Source organism: Artemia sp. Qi Xiang Cuo, chromosome 16 (assembly GCF_049724085.1).
Source record: "Artemia sp. Qi Xiang Cuo chromosome 16, ASM4972408v1, whole genome shotgun sequence".
Taxonomy (NCBI): domain Eukaryota; kingdom Metazoa; phylum Arthropoda; class Branchiopoda; order Anostraca; family Artemiidae; genus Artemia; species Artemia sp. Qi Xiang Cuo.
Genome location: NC_142809.1, coordinates 60,629,565 through 60,654,268, shown reverse-complemented (window position 1 = coordinate 60,654,268; position 24,704 = coordinate 60,629,565). Strand labels below are relative to the sequence as shown.

The 24,704-nt window shown below is 37.1% G+C and overlaps 1 protein-coding gene across 2 annotated transcripts in view; it reads left to right on the top strand.

Moving 5' to 3' along the window:
• Positions 1-24,704, top strand: part of LOC148943138 (uncharacterized) — a 134,432-nt gene that overhangs the window by 89,825 nt on the left and 19,903 nt on the right. For both annotated transcript variants that reach the window (XM_089102256.1, XM_089102255.1), the window contains exon 2: positions 10,260-10,420. In XM_089102256.1, the coding sequence (XP_088958382.1) occupies positions 10,260-10,420 (161 nt within the window). The remainder of the gene's footprint in view (positions 1-10,259; positions 10,421-24,704) is intronic.

The window sequence follows — 24,704 nt, the reverse complement described above, 5'->3', positions numbered from 1 at the left end:
TGGGATGGTCGTATAAACTTAGGAGGGGTCTCATTCGATCGCAAATTGGAAGTCCTACTGCCCTTTTTTAGAGTCAAAAGTATTCAAAGAGCAACTAGCCCTCCCCCACGTCCTCTTTTCCTCAAATGCATCTGATAGAAAGTTCGAGACAGCCATTTTGGTCAAAATAGTGTAAAGATCATGTAACGAGGCCTTTGGGGTAAAAAAAAAAAAAACAGAACCTGGGATCAAGGGTTGTAAGTTATTTCCCGGGGGCATATAAGGTTTTTTATGGAAGGGATGGTCGTATAAACTTTAGAGGAGGCTCACCTAATTGTAAATTGGAATTTCTAGTTCCCTTTTAAGAGTCAAAAGTAATGGAAGGTAACTAATCCCCCCCCCTCGATGGTCTCTTTTCTTCAAATGCATCCGATCAAAATTGTAAGATAACCATTTTGTTCCAAATAGTCCAAAACACCTATAAAAGTGCCTCCAGAACTGACCCAATCTACCAGAGCCCTGGGGCAAGGGCTGTAGGTTATGCTCTGGGGGCATATAAGGTTTTAATGGAAAGGGTGGTCGTATAAACTTCCGACGGAGCTCATTTGATTGGAAATTGGAAGTTATAGTGGCCTTTTTAAGAGTCAAAAGTGATTGGAGGCGAGTCCTCCTCCCAATCTGATTTATTTTCCAAACACATCCAATCAGAATTTTGAGACAGCCATTTTGTTCAACATAGTAGAACGGTCTAGTAACTATGTCTCTAAGGGATTGAGTTTGTCAACTCCCCACAGTTATGCAAATTTAAAAATAAGATAGACAATAAGAATTCTCAAAAAAGATATAAATTTAAAACATTCACTCAGACTTATTATAGATAGCGCAATAGAGCTGCCTAAGTAAAGAGCAAGTGGGCACAGTGGTTTTTTTTTCTGGCCAAGCCACGTTCTATAGGAGTTGGCGTAGGAACTTCGAAGGGGCTCATCTTAACACTAATAGAGATCTTAAAAACGCATTTTGTTCAAAATAGTCACAACATCTAATAGTTATATTTCTGGGAATACCATGCCCCCACAGCCCCCGGGTAAAGGAACGTAAAAAATACAATTTTTCTATTTTTTACCTGCAGGACTTATCATTGAGAAAAAGATGTTTGATCCTGGGTGTTTTCGAAAAGGTTAAGGGTATTGAGGCAAAATTTCAGGAAATGTTGAGGGGTATGATGAAGTACATAAAAAACAACTAGTTTGCATCCTAGTTATCTACATCTTTCAATTGCATGTTTTACTTTTTCTCAGCTTCATGGTGACCTCCCCCGGCCCCTAATTGCTCTGCTGTCTTTTACCTCTGATCATAACAGTTATAATCTTCGCAACGTGAAAAATCATGTTCAAGTTCCATTTACTCCATGCATAAGGTCAGATTTTAATCCTTTAATGGCGTGTCATATTATTTTAGAATAAGTTGCCTGAATCAGTCGAGGGTGCCACTCATTCGGTTCGTTTAAAAAAAAACTGTTAAGAAATTATTTGGCTTCGTAAAAGTTATTTTTATCTATGTTTTTTTTTTACTATTAATTTTTTTAGCTATTTAATCTACTTAATTAATTTATTTTATTTATTCTATTTTTTGTATAATTTTCATTTTATTTATATTTTCTTTTCTTCTCCTTTTGCTCTTCTGTCCGTGAGTAAGTGATCATTTTAAATTTTGTTTTGTTTTTATCTCTGAGTAAGTAACTCATTTGTCTTCCCCCTTCTTTACAGGCCAATGAGCCTTTGGGGGAATAGCAACATGTAATATTGTATGTGTTTTTAATGAAGAATAAATTTTATCTCATCTTATCAAAAAGGGGTATCTGTAACATTTAGGAACCCGAAAGGGTATTGACTTGAAACTTTTAGGGCAGCTATTACTACTATTGCGGCTGCAATTGAGAGTGGTTGCGATTGTAACTATAACTATTTCCAACTGCGACAACTTGCAACTGTGACTACGACTGCTTGCAATTGCCACTACATCTACCTGTGACTCATTTTGATGTTTTGGAGCTTTGTTGTTGGGAAAAACCTTTGATGTTGAAATGGGGAACGTTGCAAAACTTGAAATGTTGGCAATCAAAACGGAAAAAAATGATTAAAAAAAAGAAGTGTTTCAAAGAAAAGTAAAGAGCCATATTAAAATGAAAACCATCAGAAATAAATCCTCTAATAATTCAAACTCAGAACGACTAGAAATTACTATTAAAGAATAAATAAAACCCAAAATGAACAGAAATTAAATAAACAATCGTAGTTAACACATAGATAACAGATGCTAATATAAATGAATTGTGGAAGTTTCTAACCCCTTTTTTTAAATTCTGACACTGCATACTTTTCGACATGAGTGATCACGATTGCGTGTTTTCTTCCTTTTCTCAGGGGGTATCGTATCAAACCAATGGTCCTAGGACTTCGAGACAAGGGATGCTTTACTCTTTGATAAGTTATTGTCAAGAGGAGCTATTGATAATATTAATTAAAAAAGTTTTTCCACAAAATATGTTTTTCAAAGAAAAGTAAAGAACTCCTCTATTAAACTAAAAATGAGCAAAAATAAATTCCAATAATCTACCAATCGTGAAACTACCACAAAATCAGCATCGATAAATAAATAAAACCCAAAACGAACAGAAATTACAATAAATAACCGAGTCAAACTCAAAACTAGCAGAAATTAACATTAGTAGGGCTCAAAACCACTATCCTTTCCAAGGCCAGAACGTAATTTGCACTTTACTGAAAAAAAATAAATGTTTTTACTTTTATAACTTTAATAAATCAAATAATATTAACATTTTGATTAATAAATATCAGTATATGCATATTAAACTGACAATGCACATTCATTTGTATTTTTTTCAGTAAAGTGCAAATTATGTTCTCGCTTTGGGAAGGCGTAGGGGTTTTGAGCCCTACTCATGTTAATTTCTGCTCTTTTTGAGTTTGACTCTGTTATTTATTGTAATTTCGGTTTGTTTTGTGTTTCATTTATTTATCGATGCTGATTTGTGGTAGTTTCACGCTTGATAGATTATTTGATTTGATTTTTGCTCATTTTTGGCTTAATGGAGTTCTTTACTTTTCTTTGAAAACTTATTTTGTGGAAAAAGTTTTCTTAATTAATTTCTGTTCGTTTTATATTGACATAGCCTTTTCAGGAAAAAGAAAATAATAGTTAAATCTTTTCGTTTTTTAATACTTTATAGTTTGGCCTGCTATTTGTATGCTGGAGAAAATCTTTCAGCAATTTTTAACAACATACACCCTTTTAAGAAACTGGACACAAATAGGAGGGTTTAATTTAGTTTCATACCTCCTCTAGTTGACCTGAAGTAGAAAACTTGATACCATTCGCAAAAAAATCAGTTTACTTTCTTTTATAGCTTGGATACACTTATGCTATTTTGATTTGGTTAAATTTTAAGAGCAGAAGTAGTCCCGAAAGTTTGAACTTAATACACTCAGTCGTTCTTGGAATACTGCTCAGATGCCTTATTAGGAATTAGCATTAACACAGTGCATTTTGATTTAATCTTAAGGCAACATTTAGTTTTTAGATATAATGGGAAATTGGGAGGGTGGGCATGGGAGGGGGATTAATTACCCTTAAATCAGTTTCAATTATTAAGAAGGGGACTAGCCGTTTCTAATTTCAACAGCCCTTTTGAATGAGTCCTTTTTGAAGTTTCTACAAAAACTCCTTCGATACACAGTGCCCGTGTCTAAACGAAAAAAAAAATTATACATTATGCCAAGATCGCTCTTTACTATAAAAATGTCAAGCCTTCCGATCACTTTCGACTATTAAAAAGGGCACTAGCCCTTTCAATTTCCAATTGAATGAGCCTTTTTTGAGTTTCCATGTCAACACTTTCTATAAACTCCTTATATGTCCCCAGAGCATAAATTACAACCCATGCCCCGAGGGCTGTGAGGGGGCTGTCATCCTCAAAGACCTAATTTCCAGAAGTTTCAACTACGTTAAACAAAACGGCTATCCCAAAATTTTGATTGGATGTGTTTGGGGAAACGGTGGGAGTGAGAGGGGCGTTAGTTGCTCTCCAATCACTTTTGACTATTAAAAAGGGCACTAGTTCTTTCAATTTCCAAGTAAATCAGCCTTTTTGGAAGTTTTTGCGACAGCACTTTCTATAAAAACCTTAAATGCTCCCAGGGCAAAACTTACAACACTTGTCCTGAGGACTGTGGGGGAGCGTCATCCTCGAAGACATAATTTCCGGACCTTTCAACTATGTTGAACTGAATAGCTTTTGATTAGCTGTGTTTGGGGAAATGGTGGTCGTGAGAGGGGGTTAGTTGCCCTCCAATCACTTTCGACTATTAAAAAGGACACCAGCCCTTTCAATTTCCAATCGAATGATCCTTTTTTGAAGTTTCTACGACAACGCTTTCTATAAACAAAAACCTCATATACCCGCTCCTAGAGCATAACCCTTGCCTCCTTGCCCCTTACAACCCTTGCCCTGGGGGCTGTGGGGAGAGTGCCTCAAAGACCTAATTTCTAAAACTCTTAACTACGTTGAATAAAATTGCCATTTAACAATTTTGATTGGATGTGTTTTGGGAAAAGGTTGGCGTGAGAGGGGGATTAGTTGCCCTCGAATCACTTTCGACTATTAAAAAGGGCACTAGCCATTTGAATTTCCAATCGAATGAGCCCTTTTAAAGTTTCGACGACAACGCTTTCTATAAACAAAAACCTCATATGCCCCCAGAGCATAACTTACAACCCTGGTCCTGAGGGCTGTGGGGAGAGTGTCATCCTCAAAAACATAATTTCTAGACTTTTTAACTACTTCAAACAAAATGGCTATCTCAAAATTTTGACTGGATGTGTTTGGGGAAATGGTGGGTGTGAGAGGGGTGTTAGTTATCCTCCAATCACTTTCGACTATTAAAACCGGCACAAGCCCTTCTAATTTCAATTGAATGAGCCCTTTTTGACGTTTCTACAACATCGTTTATAACAACCTTATATGCCCCCAGGGCATAACTTACAACCCTTGCCCTGTGGGCTCTGAGAAGGTTATCATCCTCAAAGACCTAATTTCTAAAACTCTTAACGACGTTAAATAAAATCGCCATTTAAAAATTTGATTGGATGTGTTTGGGGAAAAGGTCAGCGTGAGAGGTGGGTTAGTTGTCCTCCAATCACATTCGACAATTAAAAAGGGCACTAGCCATTTGAATTTCCAATCGAATGAGCCCTTTTTAAAGTTTCTACGACAACGCTTTCTATAAACAAAAACCTCATGTGCCCCCAGAGCATAACTTACAACCCTGGTCCTGAGGGCTGTGGGGAGAGTGTCATCCTCAAAAACATAATTTCCAGACTTTTTAACTACTTCAAACCAAATGGCTATCCCAAAATTTTGACTGGATGTGTTTGGTGAAATAGTGGGTGTGAGAGGGGTGTTAGTTATCCTCCAATCACTTTCGACTATTAAAACCGGCACAAGCCCTTCTAATTTCAATCAAATGAGCCCTTTTTGAAGTTTGTACAACATCGTTTATAAAAACCTTATATGCCCCCAGGGAATAACTTACAACCCTTGCCCTGTCGGCTCTGAGAAGGTTATCATCCTCAAAGACCTAATTTCTAAAACTCTTAACGACGTTGAATAAAATCGTCATTTAAAAATTTTTATTGGATGTGTTTTGGAAAAGGTCAGCGTGAGAGGGGGGTTAGTTGCCCTCCAATCATTTTCGACTATTAATAAGGGCACTAGCCATTTGAATTTCCAATCGAATGAGCCCTTTTTAAAGTTTCTACGACAAAGCTTTTAATAAAAACCTTTAAATGCCCCAAGGACATAACTTGTAACCCTTACCCTGAGGGTTGTGGGGAGAGTGTCATCCTCAAAGATATAATTTCCGGACCTTTCAACTACTTTGAACAAAATGGCTATCTCAAAATTTTGATTGGATGTGTTTGGATAAATGGTGGGCGTGGAAGGGATTGTAGTTGCCTTCCAATCACTTTCGACTATTAAAAAGGGCATTAGCGATTTCAATTTCCAATCAAATGAGCCCTTTTCGGAGTTTCTACGACAACATTTTCTGTAAACACCTTATATTCCCCCAGGGTATAACTTACAACCCTTGCCCTGAGGGCTATGGAGGGGGGGGGGGTGTCATCCTCTCGAAAATATGATTTCCAGAACTTTCAACTACGTTGAACAAAATGGCTGTCTCAAAATTTTGATTGGACGTGTTTGGGGAAATGGTGGGCGTGGAAAGGGTATTAGTTGCCTGCCGACCACTTTCGACTATTAAAAAGGGCACTAGCCATTCCATTTTACAATTGAATGAGCCCTTTTCGAAGTTTCTACGACAACTCCTTTGATACGAAGTGTCCTGGTATGGGAAAAAATAAATTCGATACGAAGTCCCCAAAAATGTTTGGGAGAACGGTGGGCGTGAGAGGGGGGTTAGTTGCGTTCTAATTGTTTTCAACTATTAAAAAAGGCACTAGCCCTTTGAATTTCCAGTTGAATGAGCCCTTTTTCAAGTTCTTACGACAATGCTTTCTATAAAAACTTTATATGGCCCCAGGGCATAACTTACAACCCTTGCTCCGAAGACTGTGGAGGGAGTGTCCAGCTCAAAGATATAGTTTCCGGACCTTTCAGCTGCGTTGAACATAATGGCTATCTCAAAACTTTGGACTGGATGTGTTGGGGGAAATGGTGGGCGTGAGAGGGGGGCTACTTGTCCTCTAATCACTTTCGACTATTAAAAAGGGCACTAGCCCTTTGAATTTCCAATCGAATTAGCCTTTTTTAAGTTTCTACGACAACGCTTTCTATAAAAATCTTATATGCCTCCGGGTCATAGCTTAAAACCCTTGCCATGAGGGCTGTGGAGGAGTGTCCTCCTCAAAAACATAATTTATATCTGGAAATCAACTACGCTGAACAAAATGGCTATATCAAAATTTTGATTGGATGGGTTTGGTGGAATGGCGGGCGAGGAAGGGGGTGTTAGTTGCCTTCCAATCACTTTTTACTATTAAAAAGGGCACAAGCCACTCCAATTTCCAATCGAATGAGCCCCTTTCGAAGTTTCTACGACATTTACTTCGATACGAAGTGCCCTGGTCTAAAAAATAATAAACAATACGTTGTACCAACATCGTTCTTTACTTAGGCCGCGCGATTTCGCTACATATGATTGGAACGCTACTCATAAAGTCTAGCGTTTTAGGTTTGGTTATCATGCTGTATTTGTCCCAGATTTTAGTTTTGCTTTGTTTTCAATTATTCTTCTTTATCATGATAGAGCTCTTCCTAACATTCGTTTGTAAAATTTCTTCGTAGTTCTACAACGCTAGCCGTTCGCTCTAAATAGCTCTGAATATACGTAGTATTTTAAGAGAGTACACTTGCTAAAGGTAAGCTGGATTTTGAAATGTTTCATATTCTTCAAGTTTAAAGCTACCCACCAAAAGTGTGCCCCATTTTCAAAAAAGAGGCACAAAAACCCCAAAAAATTGATTGATCTTGATTAGAATTACACCACCTAATCAAATTCATCACTATCAAATTCAGGATATAAAAAAAGACCATTTCAGAGTTTTCGAACCCCGATATGCAAAAATACAAAATTTTGTATTTTTCAGACGAGTTATCACGGATGCGTCTTTATTTTTATTTATCTTGTGTGCATTATTATTATTATTCCCAGGGGTTATCGGATCGAAATAAATGGTCCTAGGAAATTCGTATGAGGCTTGTTTGAATGGAAATCAAAAGTTCTCGTCTCCTTTTTGAGTAGCGAAGCACCATTTTCTGCCATTATTGTGTACTAATCAGCAATTTTATTAAAGATGTAACCTGATGAGTAAAAATTCTCAGATACCCAATGTATTTGAAATTATCGAAAAATCCTATGTTGAGTTTCCCAGTTTCAGAAACAGTAATGCTTGGCGGTGGTGCATTGAAGCCTGAAGATAAACGCAGTCAATACCAAATTAAACGTTTGTATAGATAAAATGCACGTAGTAAATGCAAAATAAACGTGTGTAAATGCAAAATAAACGTGTGTTAGTTATAGTTATTTGAAAGATTCATTTAACTAGGCTCACTCATTTGAGGTATAATAAAATCATCACTTAGGAAGTGTTCTATTATGATAGAGGACCGGCGGATCTTTGCTTAGGGATGGGTTGAGGGGGGGGGGGTTGTGCCCGAAGCTTCAAAAAGCAACGCCCACACTTTCCTACTCTTTCGGAGCCTTCGAATAAAAACATAAGAATGTGTAAAACTGAGAAGAAGTGGTAGAAGGTCATATGTAGTCTCCCTTTATTCTAGCGACTAATTTTTACTATGACTGCAATAAGGTTGTTGCATGATGATAACTCTCCCCTTACTGCAGAACTATTGTTTCTATACAAATATTTAGTGTTCCATTTAAGTGCTTACCGGTACGAAAGGGTGACATGTTGTAGAGAAGATCAGATGTGCTATTAGGAAATTTCCCAGGATCGGGCTAGTACTGCCAGGACCATTGCTTTTACCAAAGTTTAAATGGGAATATCTTTTTATTTTCCCTTGTACGTGCATTCTTTTATGTTTTTGGGCTTCCTGGGGTTGGGCGGGGCCTTCAGTTGATATAAAAAAAAGTCTTGGTAGTGGGGGTATAGAAACTAATATATAATCTTCCTTCATTCCTGGGTAAATTTTTATACTCAGTCTATAAATATGTACCCTATGGGGTGATAGCTCCCATCCTATTGCAAAAAAAAATTTCTAATTTTTTTATTAATATGATCTTTCTTAATGTCTTCCTGTTTCAAGGGGGTGTTGGCCTTCTGGCCTCCCTGGCTGCGTCCATAGGATCGGTCCCTGTAAAATATGTGTTCAAACAACTCGTCTTGAATTCTTTTTTTTTTAGCGTGTGAGACATTACAGAAAGGCGTTTTTTTATAGATTGTTTTATTTTTGTAGCATATGATGGTTTGAAGTGTGCCTGGTTTGGCTGCTATTTAATCTTCTAAAACGAAGTGCAGGTGACTTCTAAAGTTTAAAGTAAATTTGTGTTAAAGTCGTCGTCACTGAGAGGAGTGGAGGTGGGCTTTTAATTGAAAGAGAAAAAAAAACTGCCTTGTAAACCGTGGAAATAGTGAGCTTGTAATCAGTAGGTCATTCCGGACCGCTTTCCTTCTTAGTTTTCTAAAAAAATTTCTAATTTTTTTATTAATATGATCTTTCTTAATGTCTTCCTGTTTCAAGGGGGTGTTGGCCTTCTGGCCTCCCTGGCTGCGTCCATAGGATCGGTCCCTGTAAAATATGTGTTCAAACAACTCGTCTTGAATTCTTTTTTTTTAGCGTGTGAGACATTACAGAAAGGCGTTTTTTTATAGATTGTTTTATTTTTGTAGCATATGATGGTTTGAAGTGTGCCTGGTTTGGCTGCTATTTAATCTTCTAAAACGAAGTGCAGGTGACTTCTAAAGTTTAAAGTAAATTTGTGTTAAAGTCGTCGTCACTGAGAGGAGTGGAGGTGGGCTTTTAATTGAAAGAGAAAAAAAAACTGCCTTGTAAACCGTGGAAATAGTGAGCTTGTAATCAGTAGGTCATTCCGGACCGCTTTCCTTCTTAGTGAAAATTTGAGGAGTACATTTTTTCAGGGATGATTATCATTCCCGAAGCATTGTTAAACGAATTTTAAACTCGCAAACTTGGGTTCAAGGAGGAAACAGTTGCCTCCTCACATCTAAGAGAGCCTTCGATCCAACAGTTCATAGTAATAAAATGCCAGTGAGGAACGACCCTTGTCAATAGCAACCCAAATTATGAAAGAAGGTGTTTTGGACGATATGTATGCAACAACAAAATCTATCATTTATGCTGATTATTAATGTATAAAATGTATTAATTTAAAAGATGCTCATCAAAAGATATTAGCCAGTGAGAATTTTCACATGTTTATGAATAAGGTTCAAATTCCCCAAAAAAAGGGCTAGGTCTCGATGAATATTATGCTCTTAAATTCATATGTAAAACCATAAAGCTACTATCAGTATGATATAAAACTTCTCACTTTTCCAGGAAAAGATGGTCACGCACGCGTTCAGCAGTGCTATATTATTAAGAAATGGTTAATTTGAATGACTAATTAAAGATCTAGTGTCTTTTGAATGAAATAAGAAATTTGGGTCTGCCTTTTTTCTGAATTTTTGACTATACGGTAATTTTATTTTTTTTTCTCCAGGCTCATAGTGAACCTGTTTCACCCCAGCGACCTCCTTCTACGTTTCGTCAATGTAATTTGTGCGGTGAAACATGCCAGAGTTTAGACGCACTTTTACAACATGCTAATTTAGTTCATGGACTTAGGGGTGGAGGTATGCAATCTGAAACTATGGAAGACAGGTAATGGCCTTTTTTATCTGGTGTTTTTTTTTTTGTTTTTTTTTTTACAGCCTCTTGTAGAAATTTGAATAGTTAAATTATTTGTTAATTCTTTGAATAATTTGAACAATTCAATGAATTTTGCGGGGGGGGGGGTATTTTTTGACTTTTTAAATGCAGATACGAAAAAAATAATTTCAAAATCAGGGAGGGTGATTTTTTCTAATGGAAACAAAGAAGAAAGTATTTTCTCAAGTCCAAGGGGGAGACTGCCTCCCCCCCCCCGCAAATTGGAACTCCACATAATTCCATTGCCATGTAACGTCTCAAAGGAAAACAACGCTGTATACTTGGCTGATATTTTTTTTGGGATTGGGGTGTCAAGTTCGTTGGAACGGTAATTAGAGTGTGAGACCAGTAGGAAAAAATAAAAATAAATAATGAACAAATCACTAGGATTAAGCAAAATCATGTCTTGTATATGTTCAGACTACGTGTCTGAATTTTCAGCTTTTCAAAATGTGTTCAACGTAAATTTTAACTTTTTGATTTTTGGAGTGTTTCAAGTTTCATTTTAGCGGGCTCTGAAATGAAAAAGCTTAAGTGAAAAAAATGTTTGTTTTCATGGCATTGCATTTGATATTTTTCGTCACTCTACACTGTAAATAAAGTCTGCATCGGGAGCAAATCAATAGATGTGGTTGAAGACTTCACTAACCTGAGATCCGCACTGTCGAGGGATGGTTCGATCACAAAAGAGCTTCGACCTCGAATAGCCAAAGCTTCAACCGTTGTTGGGAGACTGAATAACATTTTTCGCAAACCAAGTATAAGCCTCCATACTACAATGCGTATTTACAACGCTCTAGTCAGCACCGTGCTAGTGTATGGAGCAGAGACTAGGCCAGCAACAAAACTGTCCTCTACACCGTCGATGTCGCTCAGACCAAACATCTTTGAAGAATCGAGAGGTTTCACTGGACTGACTTTTTTACCAACCAGACCTTCCTGTCGCGTACTTCGCAAATTTCTTAACGCACTCTTCGCTGATGTGGCCACCTCCTTCGTCTGCCGAATGACGCCTTAGAACGGCTTGTTTTTTACCTTGACCCCTCCCAGCGCAGACGGAAACGTCCCAGAGGATGTCCGCCACCAGGTGGAAAGACGAAGCCAACAAATCCTTGTCCTAACCCACATCTCAGCGGAACAAGTTGCGGGACTGGCAAGTGATAGGTCAACCCTGGAGACGCCTGACCTCTTCGTTCTCAGCGCTATCTTGGCAAGAGCCGCAAGTCAAACGATCATAAAAAAAATATGTTTTATTTTCTCCAAGTGCACAATGACAAAACTTGACCGACAGTACAACGGGTCTTCCTCTTGAGTCTGTTTGGGGTTTCGACAGAAGATTTAATTCCTCAAAAAATGTCAGTCAGTCCGTGACAGATGAAAGTGAAGGTAGAACATAGTCATAACTTTACTGGGCATATCCATTTCTGCCAGCTCAGTCCTCCCATTTGCTGAACCATTCTTTGGATTTTCAACGGGTTTGATGTAACTATATTATGTGTCATTGTCCCAGCTGAACCATTTGGTGAAGCAATAGGTTCAGCTGGTGGAGCTGAATGGATTCAGCTGTTGCTCCACCAATGGGTGGAGTACCTAAAGTGATTGGATGTATCCTCTTCTGTTTAAAATAGGCCTTACGGAGAGGAAATTTTTTCTCCGGCCTAGTACCAGTCAGAAAGCAGATAAAAATTACCCGGAACATTTCTGAGCATATTCAAAGTGTCATCTTGTACCCTAGTATTATTTTTAAATACAGATTAGGTCGAACCAAAAAGTTTATTGAGGAGCATACAGAGTGTGCAGTTTTGGCGATATAGTCCATAGAGATTTACAGTTGTCATTTCGAGTAACCGTGCGTGATCGGAGCACTGCTCTAAGAGGCAACGGTACATTTCTTGTCATCCGCATCAGTCAGACCGATTCCTGGTTGCTGATCTGTGACTGTGACCCCAGGTTCACGATTTCTTATGGTTGCTGTTGGATTGCTAGAGGTCACCAGAGAGGTAATGTTGCTCTTCCTTTACTATCCAAGTTAGAAAACCTAAATAAATTACATTTTTTGTGGTTCTGTCCCTATAACCGATCAAATCGTCTCTATTCTCACGCCACTTCAGTTTTTCCGCGCTCAGGGTTGGAGTGAAGGAGAAAACCCTCTAGCATTACCAAACGGCATTCTTATACTCAATCAGGGCTTTGAACCCTATTCTCCAAAATGTCTTCCCTGGTAGAAGATATCAAGAAAATATCAGAATAACATAAGGGTTACTCCCTATGCCGAACTTCCTTAACAACTCTTGAAAGCATATAGCCTGGGCAAGAATGATAAATTATAAACACTGATAAATGGTAAGAAAACTTACTAGTCCAATCAAAAGCCACAACAGAACTGGATCAAACTTGAAAATTAAATAACTCCTCCAAAGATAGCCTCCGCGTGGAAACATATCTCTTTTGGGAGTTTTGACCAAAGGCGACTGATGAGAATCAATGGCGCTTCGGAACGAGTTACGAACAGTTTCCTTTATCTTTTCGAGCTATTTTGGTAGTCTTAATGAGTCACCACCAGCCTGAATTTTCAGATGCTAGCTAGTTGCAAATTCTTCAAAGAAGTCTCATAATATCTTAGCCAGGGCCGGATAAAGGGTGATTGGAACGATTGGGCCCAATGGGGCCCTGCGTTTGAAAGGGCCCCGCGTTGGCATCAAAATGAACAATTTTGATTCCAGTAAGCGTTGCTTATGGAGAGGGATCATTTTCCAGACTAAAACCAATAAAAAAAACTATCTGATATAAGCACTGAATCAGGATAGATTGATTGGTTTAGCAATTATGTCGATTAAAATTGAAGACTCAAGGAAATTAGATTCTAAATCAGTTTTAGGAGGCACTATAGAACAAAGGCTTAGAAATATGTTAATTCATGTATTCATAATCGGGATGTAAATTTCAAAAGGTATTTTTAGCAGCTTCATAACATCTAGGGGACAAAAAAACTAATTAACGTAAGCTCAAAATGAACAAACTAGACCATCAAATGAAGTAAGACCAAGAGAATGACCTGAAAAGTGTAAATTTAGGGGTGAAGATGAACAATTTAGACCGTCAAAAGTGACAAGACCATTCGGAGCAGCTAAGGTAAAGGATATTGAAAAAACGTCTGAAGCATTGATAAAGGAAAATAAAGAACAAATAAATATGTAGTTAGAATACTTGCGGAAACAACAATTAAAAGGATTCAAAAGCGAAATTGAAGAACAAAGAAATATAAAGTTAAAAGATGGCAGCGAAAATTACAACGGCCCAAAAACAAAAGATAAGAGCAAAAAAAATATGCGGTTACAAGACATGAGACAATGAAGATCAGAATGAAAAAAAAATGAAGATAAAAAGCAAAGGTATATGTGGTTAGAAGATATACGACAGTGAGAACAAAGAAACATGCAGTTAGAAGATAGATAAGTGGCAGCAAGAATTACAAGCAATAGCGGGATTCGGGATGTGCCAAAAATAAAAATGAAAAAAAGAATTTTAGGGTTAGCAGAAACGTAAAAGCGAGTATCAAAAAGTGTCGAAAATGGTGATGAACAACAAAGAATTGTGTTATTAGAAGAGAAGCGACAGTGACAAATAGAATGAGTCAATAATGAAAGGGAAGAAGAAAGAAATATCATAGGCAGCGCACCAGCGCTGCCTAAGTAAAGAACGATGTGGGCACAATGTGTGTGTTTTTTGTGTTTTTTTTTTGTTTTGTTTTTTCAGCCGGACATTTCGTATCGAAGGAGTTGTCATAGAAACTTTGAAAAGGGCTCATTCGATTGGAAATTGGAGTGGCTAATGCCTGTGCTAATGTTCAAAAGTGATTGGATGAAAAGTAGCCCCCTCCCAGGTCTATTAGTCCCCCCAACAAATCCAAACCAAAGTTTATGATAGGTATTTTGATCATCGTATTTGATTTCACGCTAAAAAATATGTTTTTGAGGAGGACACTCCCCCACAACCATCGGAGCAAAGGTTTTAAGTTATGCCCTCAGGGCATATAAGAACGATGTTGGCACAATGTACTATGTATTATCTTTTTCCTTTAGGGCAGGGCACTTCATATGGAAGGGGTCGTCGTAGAAACTTCAAAAGGGGCTCATTCGATTGGAAATTGAGAGTTCTAGTGCCCTTTTTAATAGTCGAAAGTGATTGGAGGGTAACTAGCCCCCGCCCCACGACCGTCATTCTCCCAAACACATCCAATCAAAATTTTGAGATAGCCATTTTGTTCAGCGTAGTTGATTTTAAGATAGAAAATATGTTTTTGAGGAGGACACTCCTCCACAACCCTCAGGCCAAGGGTTTTAAGTTATGCCCTGGGGGCATATAAGGTTTTTAAAGAAGGTGTTGTCGTAGAAACTTCAAAACAGGCTCATTGGATTGGAAATTCAAAGGGATAGTGCCCTTTTTATTCGTCGAAAGTGATTAGAGGGCAACTAGGCCCCCCCCCCCCCCCCACGCCCATCATTCCCCCAAACACATCCAATCAAAATTTTGAGATAAGCCATTTTGTTCAGCGTAGTTGATTTCCAGATAGAAAATATGTTTTTGAGGAGGAAACTCCCCCACAACCCTCAGGGCAAGGGTTTTAAATTATGCCCTGGGGGCATATAAGGTTTTTAAAGAAGGCGTTGTCGTAGAAACTTCAAGACAGGCTATTCGATTGGAAATTCGAAGGGCTAGTACCCTTTTTAATGGTCGAAAGTGATTGGAGGGCAACTAGCCCCTCCCCCACGCCCCTCATTCCCCCGAACACATCCAATCAAAATTTTGAGATAGCCATTTTGTTGAGCGTAGTTGATTTCCAGATAGAAAATGTGTTTTTGAGGGGGACACTCCCCCATAACCATCAGGGCAGAGGTTTTAAGTTATGCCCTGGGGGTATGTAAGGTTTTTATAGAAGGCGTCGTTGTAGAAACTTCAAAAAAGGCTCATTCGATTGGTAATTCAAAGGTCTAGTGCTCTTTTCAATAGTCGAAAGTGATTGGAGGGCAACTAACCCCCCCCCCCCCCACGCCCATCATTCCCCAAAACACATCCAATCAAAATTGTGAGATAGCCATTTTGTTCAGCGTAGTTGATTTCCAGATAGAAAATATCTTTTAGAGGAGGACACTCCCCCAAAACCTTCAAGACAAGGGTTGTAAGTAATGCCCTGGGGGCATATAAGAACGATGTTGGCACTATGAATTATTTATTATTTTTTTTCCTTTAAAGCCGGGCACTTCATATGGAAGGGGTCGTCGTAGAAACTTCAAAAGGGGCTCATTCGATTTGAAATTGAGAGTTCTTAGAGCCCATTTTAATAGTCAAAAGGAGTTGGATGTCAACTAGCCCACCCCCACGCCCCTAATTCCCCCAAACACATCCAATCAAAATTTTGAGATAGCCATTTTGTTCAGCGTAGTTGATTTTCAGATAGAAAATATGTTTTGAGGGGGACACTCCCCCATAACCCTCAGGGCAAGGGTTTTAAGTTAGGCCCTGGGGTATATAAGGATTTTATAGAAGGCGTTGTCGTAGAAACTTCAAAAAAGGCTCAATCGATTGGAAATTCAAAGGGCTAGTGCCCTTTTTAATAGTCGAAAGTGATTTGAGGGCAACTAGCCCCCCCATTCCCATCATTCCCCAAAACATACAATCAAAATTTTGAGATATCCATTTTTTTCAGTGTAGCTGATTTCCTGATAAAAATTATGTATATGAGGAGGGCAATCCCCACAACCATTGGTGGTATGGTTTTAAGCTATGCCTTTGGGGCGTATAATGTTCTTATAGAAAGCGTTGTCGTAGAAACATTAAAAAAGGCTCATTCGATTGGAAATTCACAGGGCTAGTACCCTTTTTATTAGTCAAAAGTGTTTGGAGGGCAACTAGCCCCCCCCCCCCACGCCCATCATTCCCCCAAACACATCCAATCAAAATTTTGAGATAGCCATTTTGTTCAGCGTAGTTGATTTCCTGATAGAAATTATGCTTTTGAGAAGGACACTCCCTCACAGCCCTCAGGGCAAGGGTTGTAAGGTATGCCCTGGAGGAGGGCTCATTTGATTGGAAATTGAAATGACTAGTGCCCCTTTTAATAGTCGAAAGGGATTGGAAGGCAGCGAACACCCCTTCCACGCCCACCATTTACTCAAACACATCCAATCAAAATTTTGAGAGAGCCATTTTGTTCAAAGTAGTTGAAAGGTCCGGAAATTATATCTAAGAGGATAACATTCCCCCCACAGCCCTCAGGGTAAGGACTGTAAGTTATTCCCCTGGGGGCATATAAGGTTTTTATTGAAAGCTTTGTCGTAGAACTTGAAAAAGGGCTCATTCGATTGGAAATTCAAAGGGCTAGTGCCCTTTATTATACTCAAAATCAATTTGAGGGCAACTAACCCCCCCCCCCCCCTCTCACACCCATCTTTTCCCCAAACATATCCAATCAAAATTTTTAGATAGCCATTTTGTTCAACGTAATTAAAAGTTTTAGAAACTAGGTCTTTGAGGATGATAACCCCCTCAGAGCCCTCTGGGCAAGGGTTGTAAGTTATGCCCTGGAGGAATATAAGGTTTTTATAGATAGGGATGTTGTAGGAACTTCAAAAAGGGCTCATTCGATTGGAAATTAGAAGGGCTTGTGCCCTTTTTAATCGCCGAAAGTGATTTGGGATAGCTACCATCCTTTTCACAGTTGCTGTTGTTCCAAGCACAGACGATCAAAATTTTGAGATAGCCATCTTCTTTAGCGCTGTGGAAAACTCTGGGAGTTATGTTTTGTAGGCGACACTCCCCCCACAGCCCTCATCGAAAGGGTCGGCAGCTGGGTAATGCAAATATTTAAGGTTTTTTTTTTATAGAAAGTGTTGTAGAACAAAATTAAAAATATACAACTTCGAATGTAATTTTAAACGGCTAATGCCCTTACTAACAACCAGAATTGATTGGAGGATAGCTAACACCCCTCTTACACCCCCCATTTCCCCAGACACATCCAATCAAAATTTTTGAGATAGCCAATTTGTTCAACGTAGTTGAAAGGTCCGGAAATTATGTCTTTGAGGATTACAGCCCCCCTAACAGCCCTCAGGTCAAGGGTTGTAAGTTTGCCCTGGGGACATATAAGGTGCTTATAGAAAGCGTCGTAGTAGAAACTCAAAAGTTTTGGCACTTCGTAGCGAAGGTGTTGTCTTAGGAACTTCAAAAAGGGCTCATTCGATGGAAAATAGAAAGGGCTAATGCCCTTTTTAATCTTTGAAAGTGATTGAAGGGCAAATAGTCCCCATACCCCGCCCACCCTCCCATTTGCCCATTATGTTTAAAATTAAATGTTGCCTTAAGATTAAATCAAAATGCACTTTGTGAATGCTAATTCCCAATAAGGCATCTCAGCAGTATCCCAAGAACGACTGAGGGTATTAAGTTCAAAGTTTTGGGGCTTTTTCTGGTCTTAAAATTTAACCAAATTAAAATAGCGTAAGTGTATCCAACCTATCAAAGAAAGTAAACAGATTTTTTTTGCGAATGTTACCAAGTTTTCTATTTCAGGTCATCTAGAGGAGGTATGAAACTAAATTAAACACTACTATTGGTGTCCAGATTTTGGACAATTTTTCTCCGGCTTACAAATAGCAGGCCAAACTATAAAGTCTTGAAAGAAATGAAAAGATTTAAAGAATTATTTTCTATTTCCCTGAAAAGACTATGTCAGTATAAAACGAATAGAAATAAATTAAAAAAAAAAATTTCCCACAAAATAAGTTTTTCAAAGAAAAGTAAAGAACTCTCTTAAACAAAATCTAAGCAGAATTACAATCAAAAAATCAAACAAGCGTCAAACAGCCTCAAATTAGTTTTGATAAATAAATGAAACCCAAAATGATCAAAAAATGTAATATATAAGCGAGTTATACTCAGAACCAGCAGAAAGTACCATAAGTAGAGCTCAAAACCCCTGTGCCTTCCCAAGGCCAGAACATAATTTGCACTTACTGAAAACAATACAAATGAATATGTATTGTCAGTTTAATATACATATACTGATATTTAGTAATCAAAATGTTAATATTATTTGATTTATTAAAGTTATAAAAGTAAAAATATTTATATTTTTTCAGTAAAGTGCAAATATAGTAAAATTAAATTTATTGTAATTTAATTGGGCAATATTAAGCTTACGAAAAGGTCATTTTCGTTATAGATAGGGCCAGAGGTCCAGTAGTTGCTGTTTATTTATTTTTTTTTTTTAATGTGTTTTCTTCGCCTAATCTTGGCAAACTGAATCACAGGTTTTGCTTTAATTAAATTAATATTCCAAGCAACGAGTTTGGATTATCTTTAAGAATTGTGCAGCTCACATGGTTTACTGAAAAGCGACCGTGTAGTGAAGTCGTTCCCTCTTTATTTTAATCACTTTTCAAATTATTATATTTTTTAATCTTCTCGACCCCCCATTTTAGTGTTTCGATAATTTTAAATATTTATTTATTTTTTACATAGAATAAGAGACCTCTTCTGTGTTAAGGGCTTTCAAAAAAGTAGGAAAGAGAGCTATGTATGGCTTACGATCCACACTGGGAGCCTAAAACAAGTGCTAATAAGTTTCATTAATTATTTTTTCCCGTCATATTAATACCTTAGCTGCTTTTAATGATCCTAGAGCGTATCTTTATTTTGACAAGGGAACGCCTATCCCGTAATCAATAATTTTTTTAAATAATTGCGGTTTTATTTTAAATTGTCATAAGTTTGTTGCTTCCAACGGAATTAACTTCGATGTTCCTTTTCCCTTATATTTGGGTTGTTGCTTTTATTCAGTTGTTGACATATTTTGGAATGATTGTCAAACAGTTCGTGGTAACGAAGTGTAAGTAAGGAGCGACCCGGCTCAATGGTAACCGAAACTCTAGAAAAGGGGTTTTTGATACCAATAGATACATCAAAAGAATCAGATTTCAATGCTGATTTCAAGTATATAACCTTCATCAAGTTTAGTGCTACCCATCAAAAGTTACGCGCCTGAGAAAATTTGGCTGATTTTCAAAAAAGAGGGAAAGACCCCCTAAAAGTTATAGAACCTTAAAGAAAATCACACCATCATATTCAGCGTATCAGAGAACCCTACTGTAAGGGTTTCAAGCTCCTATCTACAAAAATGTGGAATTTTGCATTTTTTGCCAGAAGAAAGTTCACGGATGCATATTTATTTGTTTTTTATTGTTGTTTTTTTTTCCAGGGGTGATCGTATTGAACCAGTGGTCCTAGAATATCGTGGGAGGGCTCATTGGAACGGAAATTAAAACTTCTACTGCTCTTTTGAAGTGACCGAAAAAAATGGAGGGCAACTAGGCCCCCTCCCACGCTCATTTTTTCCCAAAGTCACCCAATCAAAATTTTGAGATAGCTATTTTATTCAGCATGGTCGAAAATATGATAAATATGTCTTTTAGGATTACTTAATCCCCCGAAGTCCCCAGGGGGAGGGCTAAAAGTTATGAACTTTACCCAATGTTAACATATAGTATTGGTTACTGGGATGTATACAGAAGTTTTCAGGTGGTTTTTTTTTTTGGTTGGGGGGGGGGGGTGGGTCGGGGGTTATGTTGGAGGATCTGTCCATGAAGGAAGTTTTCATGGGGGAAGGGAAATTGCCATGAAGGGGGCGCCGGACTTGCCAGCATTATTTATTGGGTATTGGGAAGTATACAGACATTTTCAGGAAAGATTTTTTTATGGAGGGGGGGCTAAAGGAAGGAGTTACTCTGGAGAATATTTCCGTGGAGGATATTTATTTGGGGTAAGGGACATTTCTATGAAGGGGGCGCCGGATTTCCAAGCATTATTTAAAAAACGATCAGAAATTAAATAAAAAAAACAAGTTTTTTCAACTGAAAGTAAGAAGTAACATTAGAACTTAAAACGAACAGAAATTATAACGTATGTGAGGGGGTTTTCCCCCAAGTCAATACCTCGCTCTTTACGCTACAGTTTTTTTAGTGCTTTCAAAAGAGCTATCTATTCTAATTAAACTGCCTTTGTGAATCCAAATTTTTTTTAACTTATAACGTTAAAAAAGAGCGTGGTATTGACTAAGGGGAGAACCCCCTCATATACTTAATAACATATACGTAATAAAAAAAAACAATAAAAAAAACAAGCGAAACGGCTCAATAGTAATCGAAACTTTTAGAAACGGAATTTTGATGTCAATAAATGTATCTAAAGAATGGGCTTATAATGCTGATTCTAAATATATGTATTTTACTAAGCTTAGTATTACTCATCAAAGGCTATGAGCCTGAGAAAATTTACTCGATTGTTTAAAGAGGGGGGAAACATCCCCTAGAAGTGAAAGAATTGTAATGAAAATCACACCGTCAGATTCAGCGTATCAGAAAACCATATTACATAGGTTTCAAGCTCATATCTGCAAAAATCTGCAACTTTGTATTTTTTGCCAGAAGAAAAATATACGAATATAGAAGTTAGTTACGTAAGTTAATTTGTAAATTACGTCATAACCAAATTTAGAGACATCCATTTAGCAAAAGAAAAGTAAAATTTTTATGCAAATTTTGTTTACTTATTCAATGACGGTGAGCCAAAATAAAAGCTGCATTAACTAAAAGACGATCAGAAATTAAATATAAAAAAAACAAGTTTTTTAAACTGAAAGTAAGGAGCGATATTAAAACTTAAACCCAACAGAAATTATTCCGTATATGAAAGGGGCGGTCCCCTCCTCAACGCCTCGCTCTTTACGATAATGTTTGACTCTGTCTCACAACTTTATTTTTTAAAATAAAAAAAAACTTTAGCGTAAAGAGCGAGGCGTTGAGGAGGGGACAGCCCCTTTCATATACGGAATAATTTCTGTTCGTTTTAAGTTTTAATGTCGCTCCTTACTTTCAGTTTAAAAAACTTGTTTTTTTTTTATTTAATCATGTCAGAAAGGAGATCCTTGTACTCAACAAGATCAAGAAACGAGAAATTGCAAATAAGCCTTTCATATCGTTTATATTGTTATATATTGTTATAGGGTATATGGTTGAAATTGAGTAGGGTTGGTATAGTCACTTATTAGTGATTTTATATGATAGGTTTTTTATTTTATTTTTTCGGCCTAGTCGGGGTAGTGATTTACATGCTTAGCTTCTGGATTTGGTTATTGAATAAACACTAATTTGTCAAAAAAAAATCCTTTTAAAATTTGTTAATGTTAGTAAATATTTTTTTAGCCATTTCGTAAGAGGTATTTATTCTAATTAATGGCCTCTGTGATTAAGAGGTCATTCTTAAAGAACTGGAACAAAATTCGAACTTTAGCGTAAAGAGTGGGGTATTGACTAGGGGACAAACCCCCTCATATACGTAATAATTACTGTTCGTTTTAAGTTTTAATGTTGGTCCTTAATTTCAGTTAAAAAAAACTTGTTTTTTTATTTAATTGGCTCAACAGGATTTCCTGGTGTAGAGAATAAAGAATTCTTAGCATTATTTAAAAAAACGATCAGAAATTAAATAAAAAAAAACAGGGGGGTTGATCCTCCTCAACACCTCGCTCTTTACGCTAAAGATTGCATTCTGTCCCAATTCTTTAAGAACGACTCCTGAAACACTTATGTTCTTTTAATTAGAACAGTCAAAAACTTATTTTTAAGTACTAAAAAACTTTAGCGTAAAGAGCGAGGTGTTGAGGAGGAGCAACCCCTCTAATACATAATAATTTCTGTTCGTTTTAATTTTAATGTTGCTTCTTATTTTTAGTTGAAAAAATCTGTTTTTTTTTTATTTAATGGTTAACCTAACCTCACTTCTCGAGTGTTTTCTAAATTGCACGGGATTAAACATGTTTTTTCAATATGAAAAATATTTTTAGAGCCCTTCAGCAAAACACCTGTCTCTTGAATATGTTAAAAATAAATATGTAAGTCTTCAATACCCAATGGTCCATATAACGTCTCATGGGACACTTGTAATTAAAATGTTCTTTTCTAAAACATCCCGAGACATAATGAGGGGGTGTACTGGAATTATGTTCTGAAAGATTTTTGCAATATATCCCCTCTCTCTGTAAATGAGGAAGTCTCATTTCAACGTCTCGTCGTTTCTGTTATTATATTATATGAATCAAATTTTTCTTTTTTTATCCATTTCTTCTGCGCTGGAAACTAGATCTTTTTTCGCTGCTTATGAGAGCTCTGGAGTCTTCTTCATAATAATTGAAGAGATATCTCTACAAAAGTGTATTAGTCTCTTGTAAACAATATGCTTTCGTTTTCAGAAAAAAAACTTTGGAGTTCATGGATGCTTAATATTTTTTCAGAATTGACGTCAGTTCTTTTTGTCTTGTGTACCTTCTTTGTAGAGATTTCGATGAGAATATATTAATAGATTCAGTTCTATCAATTTCTTAATAATAAAAAGTTCGTCAAAATGTGCAGCACAAAACATTGACACAGAAAGTGTTGCTTTTGAGGGGGCTCTCTTGAAAAGATGGAACAAAAATTAATCAGGGGCGTAAAAAGACTCGGGCACAAAAATCTGGAAAATTACTTTAAAATAAATTTCTATGTAGATGGTTGTTGCTTCTTACAGGGAAAAAATGTGATAAAAATTTATCACTTGCAACATGTAAACATTGGAAAAAATTAATAACTTGCAGCCCTTCGCCCGGAAACTGTGGGGGATTAATCATCTTCAAAGACATAGTTATTATATTTTTCGACCATGTTGAACAAAATGGCGATCTCAAAATTTTGATCGGGTGACTTTGGGAAAAAATGAGTGTGGGAGGGGGCCTAGTTGTCCTCCGTTTTTGAATCAAAACCCGATTAAAATTTTCACATAAAATCTGAACGTTTTTGGATTAATGCAGGTTTTGATTTTGGCTCACCATACATGAATAATTAAAACGAAATTTCCGTATTAATTTTCCTTTTTTTGGTGAAATGGCTCTCTCGAAAGTTGTTTAATTTTATTTACGAACGTTTTTATTAGTAATAAATATTCGTATCTTACGAATTAACTTAAGTAACGAACTTCCATATTCATATAGTTTTATTACGTATATTAGAGGGTTCACCCCTTAGTCAATACTTCGCTCTTTAAACTAAAGTTTAATTTTGTTCCAATTCTTTAAGAATGACCCCTTAATTACAAAGGCCGTTAATTAGAATAATTAGATCTTATGGCAGTACTAAAAAAAAACTTTAGCGTAAAGAGCGAGGTATTGACTAGGGGGCGAACCCAATCATATACATAATGATTTCTGTTCGTTTTTAAGTTTTGATGTTGTTCTTTACTTTCAGTTAAAAAACTTTTTTTTAATTTAATTTCTTATCGTTTTTTAAAATAATGATGGGGCATCCGGTGTCATCTTCATAGCAATGTCCCTTCCCCCATGGAAAGGTCCTCCCACGTAACCCCCGACCCCCCCCTACCAGAAAAAATCCCCCCCCCTGAAAGCGTCTGTATACTTCCCAATAACCAATACTATACGTAAACATTGGGAAAGTGAATAACTTGTAGCCCTTCCCCCGGGGAGATACTATAAGCCTTCCCCCTGGGACTGTCGGGGATTAATCATCCTCAAAGACAGTTATTACATTTTTGCTCGGGTGACTTTTCACTTAGAAAGGGCACTAGAACTTTCTGAATTTCCCTTTGAATGAGCCTCCCGCGATATTCTAGGACCACTGGGCCGATACGATCACCCCCGGAAAAAACAAATTAACACGCATCCGTGATCTTTCTTCTGGCAAAAAATACAAAATTCCAAATTTTAGCAGATAGGAGCTTGAAACCTCTACTGTAGAGTTCTCTGATACACAGAATCTGATGGTATGATTTTCATTAAGGTTCTTGGACTTTTAGGGGTTTTCCCCCTTTTTTCGAAAATAAGGCAAATTTTCTCAGGCGCCTAACTTGTGATGGGTAAGACTAAACTTGTTGAAACTTTGATATTTGAAATCATCATAAAAATCTGTTTCTTTTGATGTATCTATTGGTATCAAAATTCCGTTTTTTAGAATTTCGGCTACTATTGAGCCGGATTGCTCCTTACTTACAATTCGTAACGAACTGTTTAATATGCTTTCATTTTCAGAAAAAAAAACCTTTTGAGTTCATGAATGCTTGATATTTTTTCAGAATTGACGTCAGTTCTTTTTGTCTTGTGCACCTTATTTTTAGAGATTTCGATGAGAATATA